This window comes from Heterodontus francisci, chromosome 11, assembly GCF_036365525.1.
Source record: "Heterodontus francisci isolate sHetFra1 chromosome 11, sHetFra1.hap1, whole genome shotgun sequence".
NCBI classification, from domain to species: Eukaryota; Metazoa; Chordata; class Chondrichthyes; order Heterodontiformes; family Heterodontidae; genus Heterodontus; species Heterodontus francisci.
This window is the reverse complement of record NC_090381.1, coordinates 77,247,448-77,260,201: the sequence shown is the minus strand read 5'-3', so window position 1 is coordinate 77,260,201 and position 12,754 is coordinate 77,247,448. Positions and strand designations below refer to the sequence as shown.

At 43.9% G+C, this 12,754-nt stretch overlaps 1 protein-coding gene across 3 annotated transcripts in view; it reads left to right on the top strand.

Moving 5' to 3' along the window:
- The window catches only part of LOC137375314 (arf-GAP with coiled-coil, ANK repeat and PH domain-containing protein 2-like), a 215,155-nt gene that overhangs the window by 56,556 nt on the left and 145,845 nt on the right, over window positions 1–12,754 (top strand). For all 3 annotated transcript variants that reach the window (XM_068042287.1, XM_068042286.1, XM_068042288.1), the window contains exons 3-4: window positions 10,451–10,570; window positions 12,391–12,444. In XM_068042287.1, the coding sequence (XP_067898388.1) occupies window positions 10,451–10,570; window positions 12,391–12,444 (174 nt within the window). The remainder of the gene's footprint in view (window positions 1–10,450; window positions 10,571–12,390; window positions 12,445–12,754) is intronic.

The window sequence follows — 12,754 nt, the reverse complement described above, 5'->3', positions numbered from 1 at the left end:
CTTAAGACTTTAAGTCTGGAGTCTCCTATTGTCTCCTCTCTATTCCCTGTTCACTACTAGGATATATGCATCCTAATTAATGCTACGTAACCAAGTCTATGTAACATAAACTTTCTGTGTCCTTTCATGTGCACACTTCGACTGCCACTTCAGATCCAAGCCCATCATTTTCATTTCGACTTGAATACTTTGCTCTCCTTTTTTTTTGCTACTTTTCTTTCTACCCCTCCTAGGCCCTTCTCTCCTGTAGTCATGCCTTCTTTCATTTCTTCCCTCTTGGGTACTCTGCCTTACCAAATTCCTAGCCAATCCTTCAGTGCTCCTTGACTTTCCTACTCAGCTGCTGCTGTCTCAAGTTTGACTCCCTTATAGATAAGCCTACAGCTTCCCTCTGTACCCCTCTTGGCATTCTCCAAAGGGCCCATTCAGGCTCCTCATGAGCAGCAACAGCAAATAACCCATCCTACTCTCTTGCTGACCTTGCCGCCCAGTGTGCCGGATGGGGACTGATCATGGCAATCTCCTCCCTCCTTGTTCAACTCACCCTTCTCAGTGCTGATCCTGTGGACTCTGCTCATGGTCCAGCTATTGCCATCCCTCCTCCTTATCTCCCTCCCAAATATCATTTCACTCGTGAACAAGGTCCTTGCCATCTATGAACGTATTGTGGATGATTGCATCAACACAGTTGTATTGATGGAAACCTGGCTGAGGGGTGATAGTACCTTCCTGCATACCTTCCAGGACAGGCCTCCCTGCCTGTCTATGTTGTTCACCACTTGCCTTGCCGAGACCGTGGTGGTGGTGTGGCTCTTAAGAGCAAATAGTATCTTGGTCTGTCCCCTTACTCCTCTGGCACTTTTCTCCTCCTTTTGAGCATTTCACCTTGTTCCACCCCCTCACCTCATTTGAAATCCTGATTCTCTACTGCCCATCGAATTACCATGCCGGTTTTCTCAATGAGCTATCTTCACTACTTCGTCCCTTAGCTCTTGCACTCAGCGACTTCATGTTCTAGGTAATTTCAACCTCCATCTCAATTCATCATGCGCGCTCTCCTCCTATCCGTCCTTAATCTCGCCCTCCATGTAAACTCCCCAACCCACATTCATAGCCACCTGCTTGAACTTGCCATCTCTAGTGGTCTAGCTCCTCCCATAGTATCTATCACAGATAAGGCCATCAATGTATTGCAATTCATCCACATCCCACTAGCCCTACAAATCCTACTTCATTCTGTATCCGCCCACTCTCACCCAATTCACTTACATCTGCACTCAAAATCCCAACTATCGAGCCTTTGGCCCTCTGTTCACCATGACATTTCTGCATCTACCCATCTGATCAACCACACGCTCACCTCCACCTTCAGTGCTCTTCTCCGCAGTGAAATCATTTCTCTCTCAGCCAGGCCATTCCCCCGGTATGGTCCTTATCTCTGCTCTTTCAAGTCCAAGGGACGCAGACTTGAGCGGATATGGTGGACAACTGGTTTAGCCATTTACTGTCAGGTCTTGCTAGACCACCTAAAGCACTTTTGGGCCCTGCTCTCGTCTGCGAAAACTGCTTACTATTCCAGGATCATCCTGGAATGCATCGGCAATTCAGAGCTCCTTTTCTCTACTGCAAGCTACCCCTTAAACCCCTCTTCTCTGTCCCCTCCAGCCTTACCTCCAATGACGAGTGTGAGGAGCTCATGGATTTTTTTGTCACCAAAATTGAGACCATCCGATCAGCTGCCTCTGTTGCTTCTCTCCCTTCCCCTAGCTCACCGGACCAAACTTCTAAAGCTTCCCTCTGCCTAGCCCTGAAATTGTATCTTTCTCCAGTTTCTTTCCCATCTCCCCTCATGCCCTCTCCAAGCTCATCTTATCCAACAGACTCGCCTCCTGCTCTCTCGATCCTATTCCCACTAAACTACTGACCACCCGACTTTCCTCTTGGCTCCCATGTTAGCTGATGATGTTAATAATGTTCGGTTCTGTCCTCCCTCTTCAAAATTGCTATCATCACCCATCTGAAAAAAGAACAGTTCTTGAATCCTCCATTCTTTCAAGCAATCTCCCCATCTCCATCCTTCCTTTCCTCTCCCAAGTCCTTGAATGTGCTCTCATCTCCCAAATAATTGCCCATCTCTCTGGAAATTCCATGTTTGAATTCCTCCAATCTGGTTTCCATCCCTGTCTCAGTACTGAAACGGTACTTACCAAAATCACAAATGACATGCTATGTGACTGTGACAAAAGTAAACTATCCCTCCTTGTCTTTCTGACCTGTCTGCAGCCTTTGACGCAGTTGATCATACCATCATCTTCTAATGCTTCTCCACCGTTGTCCAGCTTGGTTGGACTGCACTTGCCTGGTTCCATTCTTATTTATCTAACTGTAGCCAGAGAATCTCCATCAGTGGCTTCTCTTCCCATTCCTGCACAGTTACTTCTAGTGTCCCCCAAGGACCCATCCTTGCCCCCCTCCTATTTCTTATCTACGTGCTGTCCCTCGGCAACTTTATCCGAAAACAGTTTCCACATATATGCAGACAACGCCCAGCTTTACCTCATTATCATAATAAGATCATAAGAACTAGGAGCAGGAGTAGGCCGTCCGGCCCCTCGAGCCTGCTCCGCCATTCAATAAGATCATGGCTGATCTTTTCGTGGACTCAGATCCACTTACCCGCGCTCTCACCGTATCCCTTAATTCCTTTATTGTTCAAAAAGATATCTACCTTAGCTTTAAAAACGTTTACTGAAGAAGTGTCAACTACTTCACTGGGCAAGGAATTCCATAGATTAACAACCCTCTGGGTGAAGAAGTTCCTTCTTAATTCAGTCCTAAATCTGCTCCCTCTAATCTTGAGGCTATGCCCTCTTGTCCTAGCTTCACCTGCCAGTGGAAACATCCTCTCTACTTGTATCTTATCTATTCCCTTCATAATTTTATATGTTTCTATAAGATCCCCCCTCATTCTTCTGAATTCCAATGAATATAATCCCAATCTACTCAGTCTCTCCTCATAAGCCAACCCCCTCAACTCTGGAATCAACCTAGTGAACCTCCTCTGCACCCTCTCCAGTGCCAGTACATCCTTTCTCAAGTAAGGAGACCAAAACTGCACACACTACTCCAGGTGTGGCCTCACCTCTCTGCTTTTAAACTCAATCCCTTTCGCAATGAAGGACAAAATTCCATTTGCCTTCCTAATTACTTGCTGTACCTGCAGACCAACCTTCTGCGATTCATGCACAAGGACACCCAGGTCCCTCTGCATAGCAGCATGCTGCAACTTTTTACCATTCAAGTATTAATCCTTTTTACTGTTACTCCTACCGAAATGAATGACTTCACATTTATTAACATTGTATTCCATCTGCCAGACCTTTGCCCACTCACTCAATGTATCTATGTTCCTCTGCAAAGTTTCACAGTCATCTGCACACTTTGCTCTGTCACTCATCTTAGTGTCATCTGCAAACTTTGACACCCTACATGTGGTCCCCAACTCCAGATCATCTATATAAATTGTAAATAATTGCGGTCCCAACACCGATCCCTGAGGCACACCACTAGTGACTGATTGCCAACCAGAATAGCACTCATTTATCCCAACTCTCTGCTTCCTGTTAGTCAACCAATCCTCTATCCATGCTAATACTTTACCCCTAACGCCATGCATCCTTATCTTATGCAGCAGCCTCTTGTGCAGCACCTTGTCGAAGGCCTTTTGGAAATCTAGGTACGCCACATCCACTGGGTCCCCATTGTCCACCTTGCTCGTAATGTCATCATAGAATTCCAAAAGATTTGTCAAGTATGACCTGCCCTTCATGAACCCATGCTGCGTCTGCCCAACGGGACAATTTCTATCGAGATGCCCTGCTATTTCATCCTTGATAATAGACTCAAGCATCTTCCCCACTACAGAGGTTAAGCTAACCGGTCTATAATTACCCATCTTTTGTCTACCTCCCTTTTTAAACAGTGGCGTCACATCTGCTGTTTTCCAATCTGCTGGGGCTACCCCAGAGTCCAGCGAATTTTGGAAAATTACCGCCAGTGCACCTGCTATTTCTCCCGCCATCTCTTTTAGGTCCCTGGGATGCATTCCATCGGGGCCAGGAGACTTATCAATCCTTAGCTCCATTAGCTTGCCCAACACTACCTCTTCCGTAATAATGATTGTTTCCAGGTCCTCACCTACGTTCGTCTCTTTGTCAATTACTGGCATGTTATTAATGTCCTCCACTGTGAAGACCGATACAAAATACCTGTTCAATGCCTTGGCCATTTCATCATATCCCATAACTAAATTCCCCTTCTCATCCTCTAAAGGACCAACGTTTACTTTAGCCACTCTTTTTTTCATTTTATATATTTATAGAAACTTTTGCTATCAGTCTTTATATTCTGTGCTAGTTTTTTCTCATGTTCTATCTTACTTTTCTTTATAGCTCTTTTTGTGGCTTTCTGTTGACCTTTAAAGTTTTCCCAATCTTCTAGTTTCATGCTGTTTTTGGCCACTTTGTATGTCTTCTCTTTCAATTTGATAGCCTCCCTTATTTCCTTAGACACCCATGGCAGATTACCCCTTTTCTTCCAGTCCTTCCTTTTCACTGGAATATACTTTTGCTGAGCGCTTTGAAAGTCCTCCACTGCTCGTCACCTCTCTAGACCCCTCCACTGTCTCTAAATTTGTCAGACTTCTTGCTTGACATTCAATACAGGCTGAGCAGAAATTTCCTCCTATTAATTATTAGGAAGATGAGAAACCACTGTCTTTGGACCCTGTCACAAACTCTGCTTCCTTGCCACCGACTCCATCCTTCTCCCTGGCAACAATCTGAGGCTGAACCAGACTGTTTGAAAGCTTGGCGTCATATTTGACCTGAGATGAGATTTCGACCTTGTATCTGTGCCGTCACTAAAACTGCCTAATTTCATCTCCGTCCCCGCCTCAGCTCCTCTGCTGCTGAAACCCTCACCTATGCCTTTGTTACCTCCAGGCTTGACTATTCTAACACACTTATGGCCAGCCTTCTACATTTGATGCTCTGTAAAATTGAAGTCATCCAAAACTCTGCTGCCTGCATCCCAACTGTCACCAAATCCCGTTTGCCCATCACCAGGAGCTACACTGGCTCCCGATTAAGGAGTACCTTGATATTAAAATTCTCATCCTTGTTTTCAGATCCCTTCATGGCCTCATCCTTCCCTATCTCTATAATCTTCTCTCGTCTTACAACCCTCTAGATAACCTCACTCCTCTAATTCTGTCCTCTTGAGCATCCCTGATTTTAATCACTCCACCGTCAGTGGCTGTGCCTTCAAAGCTGTGGAATTCACTCCCTAACTCTTCTGTCTCACTACCTCGCTTTCCTCCTTTAAGACGGTCCTTAAAACCTATTTCTTTGATTAAGCTTTTGGTCATCTGCCCTAATATATAACTATGACTGTGGCTCAGTGCCATATTTTGTTTTATATTACCTCTGCGAAGTGCCTTAGGACATTCAGTTAGGTTAAAGGTGCTATTGAAATACAAGTTGTTGTTTAATATTTGTCATGCTAGCTCCCCACCTGCCAAGAATGAGGCACATCAATTTTGTCATGAACATTGATTTTAAACTGTTACTGGAGTGAAGAAAGGACTTGTTAAACAGATCAGCCGTGGCTGGAAAAGATATTTGCATATTAACAAACAGGGCTTTGAAGGACAAAGCTGCCTTTCCGACACATTCAACCCACAATGGACTTTTGATCACCGGCCGTTGAAGGTGGGGGAGCTCGCATTCCACGTTGACTGCTAAGATGGCCGAATACATAAATGGACATGGTCAAACCAGCTAGTCACATGACTAAAATAAAAACAAAATGCTGCGGATGCTGGAAATACTCAGGTCTGGCAGCATCTGTGGAGAGAGAAGCAGAGTTAACATTTCAGGTCAGTGACCCTTCTTCAGAACGCGGTGCTGTGAGCAAGAGTGAGACCCGGAGACCTAGATTAGAGATACAGCACTGAAACAGGCCCTTCGGCCCACCGAGTCTGTGCCGAACATCAACCACCCATTTATACTAATCCTACACTAATCCCATATTCCTACCAAACATCCCCACCTGCCCCTATATTTCCCTACCACCTACCTATACTAGTGACAATTTATAATGGCCAATTTACCTATCAACCTGCAAGTCTTTTGGCTTGTGGGAGGAAACCGGAGCACCCGGAGAAAACCCACGCAGACACAGGGAGAACTTGCAAACTCCACACAGGCAGTACCCGGAATCGAACCCGGGTCCCTGGAGCTGTGAGGCTGCAGTGCTAACCACTGCACCACTGTGCCGCCCATTGTAATAAAGCAGGACATTTAAGAGCTGACTGATGGAAACTAAGGGGAAAACCTGTAGGGTTAATCAGGGCACCTGCCCAATCTGAAAGTGAAGCAGAGGGAGTCCCTGACTGCTACTATTTCAAGAATGAGGTCCTAATGAGGAAATGGAGTTCTCCTCACAGAACTGCAGGCAAGGAGTGGGCAGTAGTTCACCAGTTAGTGGTGCTGTAGGAGTACCGGGGAGAAATATTAAGATGGGCCCACGAGACTACAGTGGCTGTACATGCTGGTATACGAAAGACCAAAGCCCACATAAGACAGCAGTTTGGCCAAAACTCCACAAAGATGTGGTGGAGTACTGCAAGAGTTGTCATATGTGCCAGGTTGAGGGGAAACCTCAACCTACAGTAAAACCTGCACCCTTAAGTCCTGTACCGGTGTTAGGAGGACCCTCAGCAGAGGGTTGGTGAACTGTAAGGGACCCCTCCCGAGAACAAAAAGGGCCAGCTGGCACAAGGCTGGCATAGCGTTAGACAGAGAAGTAGAAAAAGGGACCTGGAGGGTAGGATAAAGGAAGTCCGGGAGGATACCCGGATGAAAACCCCTACTGTCCGGTCAGTTAGCCCTGAAAAATGTTAAAAGTTAGACCCCACACCCTCCTAAGTAAATGCAGACTCTAGAAGCACCCCACCAGAGTTACTAACAGCGTTCACAGGAACCTGCAGAGACAAAGGAAGAGTTCAAGGGGGCAGAGAACCCGTGAGGGTGATGCCTCGCCTAGTCGAGTGCCACAGGGCAGTGCAGTAGAGTCTGCACAAATACGTGCAGGCAAGAGTGTCTCTGGGACAAAGGGGAGATGAGCAAAGAATCCTACCCCACAGTCAGAAAAAAGTGATCCGCCCATCCTTGAAGTCAAAAGCCTTTGCGTGACTCAGCAAAGCACTGAAAGAGAGTTCAGGATAAACCCGCCCACTACTGTCTTTTATAAAAAAAAATTAACCCAGCAGGAACAAAGACCCTATGCAGCCATGGAAATGGGCAAACGGAAAAGAAACTTCCCCCAAAAAAAGAACCACATGTTTATTGGGACACTGTCAATTAAGCCTCCCCACCTACCAAGAATGAGGAAAATTAATTTCGGCACATGAACATTGATTTTGGACTGTTGTTGGTGAGGAGAGAACTTGCTTTAAAAAACAATTGGAGACTTTGGCTGGAGAGAGACATTAGCATATCAACAGACAGTACTTCAAAGGACAAAGGGGCTTCCCAGCTCCAATTTAATCCACAATGGATTTTTGATGACCAGACGTTGAAGATGGAAAGGCTAGCATTCCAGGTTAACTGCTAAGAGGGCTGAATGCACAAACAGATGTGGTCGGACCATTTTGGGTCACATGACTGACTGTTGGAGTTTTTTGAATTTGAACTTCCAACAAGGAATTTGAAATCAGAAAACTGTTTGCTCCTGGACTGGAAAGGACCTTTCGTGGCTGGCTTGCCGCAGCCTCTCCTGTCTGCTTCCATCTCTTTCCCACGGAACTGCAAACCACATATGAACCCCAAGAGAGAAAAGTCTCCTACCGTGAACTAGGTTTAAGAAGAATACTGGGCCCCAACCAAAAGCAAGACTACTGACAATCAAGGACCCTACAGTGATCTCAAAGTACAGTTTTAAAAAAAAAACCCTCTTCAGAGATCGCCTCAAACCTCTCCATTTTATTTCTCTTCTCGTTTCTGTCTCTATTTGCATGTGCGTATCATGTATGTGTGCTAGCGTGGGGCGTGTCATATATCCGTAGGCGTTAACCGTATTAACGTTTAAGTTTAATAAATTTCACTTTTCTATTTTAAACCTAAGAAAACCTGGCGTGCTCATTTCTTTACCTTATAATTGGAAAGCTGTGAACAAGGATTCACAAAGGGGGAGCTCAAACTACAGTGTGTTTAAAATTAAACACTGTTACAATATGATCAGGTGAAGACATATTTTTCACTTGGTCATAACAGATACCAAAAAGGGTGCAATTAAAGCAGCACAAAAACCAAGAGAAGACGGGCTGTAATAAGTTTTAGGATTTATGAATGAATGAGAGAATTGCATGTTTTTTTTCTGTATCTTACATTTTTCTCTCGACCCTTTTAATGAAATGCGCATTTCTCAAATTGCATTTCATTCCGCTGGGTGTGGAGGTGTCATGTTAAATTTGTCATGAACCTTGATTTTAAACTGTTACTGGAGTGAAGAAAGGACTTGTTAAACAGATCAGCCGTGGCTGGAAAAGACATTTGCATATTAACAGACAGTGTTTGGAAGGGCAAAGCAGCCATTCCCCTGACACATTCAACCCACAATGGACTTTTGATCACCAGACGTTGAAGGTGGGGGAGCTCACATTCCAGGTTGATTGCTAAGGTGGCCGAATACACAAACTGACATGGGGTCAAACCAGCTAGTCACATGACTAACCTGCTGGACATCCTGAGTTTTTTGAATTTGTACAAACAGTTTAGGCAGAGCGTCTGTTTGCTCCTGCTACCAACTGAGTCATGGCTTGACCCAAAATTGGAAGAGCTATTCACTATTTTTTTCCTTTGCTTCAGTTCCTTCTCCCAGTGCTTTCAATATTTGAGGAATTTGTTCATTGAAACTTTTGAATGTTGTTCTCTATGGAAGATTGATTCTGCAAGACATTTCTGCTGTCTAGTTTTGCCATTACCCTGAGGAACAATGAACTGTTTCAAATGGCCAAAAACAAGTAATGTCATGATGCAGTATCCTATGTGGAAGATAACCTGCACATATTTTTAGGACTTAGAAAATTTGACACGATAGGTTCCTTTTATAGGAACAGCAGTAGACCATTCAGTCCCCCGAGCCTGTTCCCTCATTTATTTAGATCATGGCTGGTTTGTTTTTTAACTCCACCTACCCGTCTTGGGTTCTGTATCTTTTAATACCCTTGCTTAAATCTCAGTTTTGAAATTTTCAGTTGACCTAGCTTAACCTTAGCAGCTTTTGGGGAGAGAGTTCCAGATTTCCAGTACCCTTTGTGTAAAAAAAAAACACTATTTCTTGATCTCACCCCTGAATGGTCTAGCTCTTTATTCTAGCTTGTCCTATCAGAGGAAATAGTTTCTCTCTATGTACCCTAGCAACTTCTTTACTGATCTTAAAATCTCAATTTTTTATACACGAGGGAGTGGAAGCCTAGTCCATACAACCTGTCCTGGTATCATTCTGGTAATCGCTGATCGCTATCTAGTACACCCACAATAAAAACACCAGTCCTGAAGTGAGCTGAGAATTTCAAGGGACTAGCATATGTAGCTGAAATGTTGGCTTGTCTGTACAATTGGTGGATCTGCTGTGTGTACAATGCTGTATACAGTTTTGGTCTCCTTATTTAAGGAGGGATATGCTTGCATTGGAGGCAGTTCAGAGAAGGTTCAGTATGTCGATTCCTGGGGATGAAGGGGTTGCCTGTGAGGAAAGGTTGAGTAGGTTGGGCCTATACTCATTTAGAAGAATGAGAGATCATCTTATTGAAACGTACAAGAATCTGAGGGGGCTTGACAGGGTAGATTCTGAGAAGATGTTCCCCCTCATGGGGGAATCTAGAACTAGCGGCATAGTTTCAGAATATGGGGTCACCCATTTAACACCGAGATGACAAGGAATTTCTTCTCAAAGGGTCATGAATCTTTGAAATTCTCTACCCCAGTGAGCATTGGAGGCTGCGTCACTGAATGCATTCAAGGCTCAGATGGACAGATTTTTGAACTCTAGTGGAGTCAAGGATTATGGGAACAGGCAGGAAAGTGGAGTTGAGGTCAAGATCCGATCAGCCATGAGCTTAGTGAATGATGGAGCAGGTTCGAAAGGCTGTACTGCCTACATCTGCCCTTATTTCTTATGCTTTATTTAAAGCATTTTTGTTTTTAATTGAGTTAGTTGTAATTGGGTTCAGTGAGGCCTGTTGTGACTGCAAAACCTTATTAGTGTGTTGGTGCTTATTGCTCAACATAATTTATTGATTTTTTTCCCCCCACTGCATTGCAATTGGATAACATAACACTCCCTATGATAAAAATGTTAACGCTGCACATTTTTCCTGTTTTAGGTTGTGAAACTGTGCGCTGGAATGATAGATGCTGGGAAGAACTTCTGTAATGCTAACAAACAGTTTGTAAATGGAATTCATGAGCTTGCCCATCAGTCCACTAAGGATGAAGTTATTGAGGTAAGAACCCTGTTGTGAATAGATTGTAATATTTTCAGAATAGTAGCTGAGTTATTTTTTGGAAAATGGTTACAAGCTAATGATGTTTCTATACCTAATTGAATTATAGTTGAGAAGTGCTGTACTTCCGGAAATAATGGTACAACAGCAGTACACAGAACAAATGTGACTAGAATCCCCCATTCTGAGTGGACAATTTAAATATCTAGAAACACACTACTTTTTTAGTGCCAAATAATTTTGGGCACATTAGCAGTAATGGATCACAAATTTATTAATTTGACTTGCAGCACCCATTTCGGGGCGGCACAGTGGCACAGTGGTTAGCACCGCAGCCTCACAGCTCCAGGGACCTGGGTTCGATTCTGGGTACTGCCTGTGCGGAGTTTGCAAGTTCTTCCTGTGTCTGCGTGGGTTTCCTCCGGGTGCTCCAGTTTCCTCCCACATGCCAAAGACTTGCAGGTTGATAGGTTAATTGGCCATTATAAATTGCCCCTAGTATAGGTAGGTGGTAGGGAAATATATAGGGACAGGTGGGGATGTGATAGGAATATGGGATTAGTGCAGGATTAGTATAAATGGGTGGTTGATGGTCGGCACAGACTCGGTGGGCCGAGGGGCCTGTTTCAGTGCTGTATCTCTAAACATAAACAAACATTTAGTAATTTCTCTGGATTATTGTCAGAGTTTGATTCACTGGACTTCAAGATTTGTGATGAGAGTATGACAAATATTGGATTTTGTTTGAACTGAAAGCCTAACTTTATTTTTGTAGTGGATTGGAATTTCCCATTTGAGATGAATGGGACGCATACCAGATTTAGTGATTAAAAACTTCGCAATGATGAGGCTATGGTCTTTGACTCAATGAACTGCTGTTCTCCATTTACCAGCTCAGTTGGATTGGCTTTGCTTGGTTTCCCTTTTTAACCTATCCGAGTATAGCCAGATTATTTCAAGCCATTGCTTCTTCATCTCTGCATTGTCAACTCTGGAGTTTCCCCAAGGATCTATACTTGGTTCCATCTTGTTTACCTACTTGCTGCACCTTGACAGTATCTGCAGATAGTTCTATCTTTCCGCCACCTCTTTCACCCTGTCTTTGTCTCTGTGCTGTCAGATTGTTTGTCTGATATCCAGTGCTGGACAGGGTGAAATTTTCTTCTGCAAACATTGGTAAGATTTAAGCCATCATCTTTGACCCCCACTATAATCTCTGTACCCTTTCCACTGACTCTAGCTCTATCCTCTTCCCTGGCTACTGTATGAGGATGAACTGGACTGTCCTCAACATCCTACTTGACCCTGAGCCTTTGTTATCTCCAGACTTGGCTATTCCAATGTTCTGCTGGCCAGCCTCCTATCTTCTACTTCTGTAAAATTTAGCTCACCTCAACTCTGCTGCCCATATCCTATCTCACACCACATCCCATGCCCATGACCACCCACTTCTTTTCCTTATGTGCAAATTCCTCCTTGTCTTTGTATATTTCTCACAGTTTCCAGTGTCCTTTTTGCCATGTGTTCTGAACTCTCCATCTTGTGCTTCAGCTGCCTTGCATTCTAAAATTCTCTCCATAGGCCCCTCTGCCTCTCCTTCTGCTTAAAACGAACAACTTTGACCAGCCTTTTGGTCACGCCCTCTAATATCTCATCCTTTAGCTCAGTATCCATTTCCCCCTCTTATGGGATGTATGTTATAGTTAAAGGAAGTATTTAAATACAGTTAATTACATTTTTACATGCAGAATTATGAATTATTTGGATGAAGACTATTCAAAATTGACATCCTTACTTGGTTTTATCTTTCCTTCCAATAGAACAGTCTGAAGAGGTTTGCAGAGAGCCTTCAGGAGATGGTTAATTTTCACACAGTAAGTTAGAAATTCTGACATTGATGTCATGAAAATATATCCCAATTGGCACACATTTTGTGTAAACTATTTAAGAAATATATTTTCATCAGTTTGACTTTTAGTAACTCCACAAAACTCTTACTTTATTAAAAATCAGCAGTGTAATGTTTCATTCATGGGGGCAGGGAGGGGAAGGTGGGGGCAGGGGCAGGACAGGTCAGCTTGAATTGTCCAAGGGCACATGTAGTTGCCAAAGCCTCAAAGTACTGGGTTTAGTACAAATACTTCAGATTCAATTTCTTACCTACAGTATTTGCAATACCCAGTC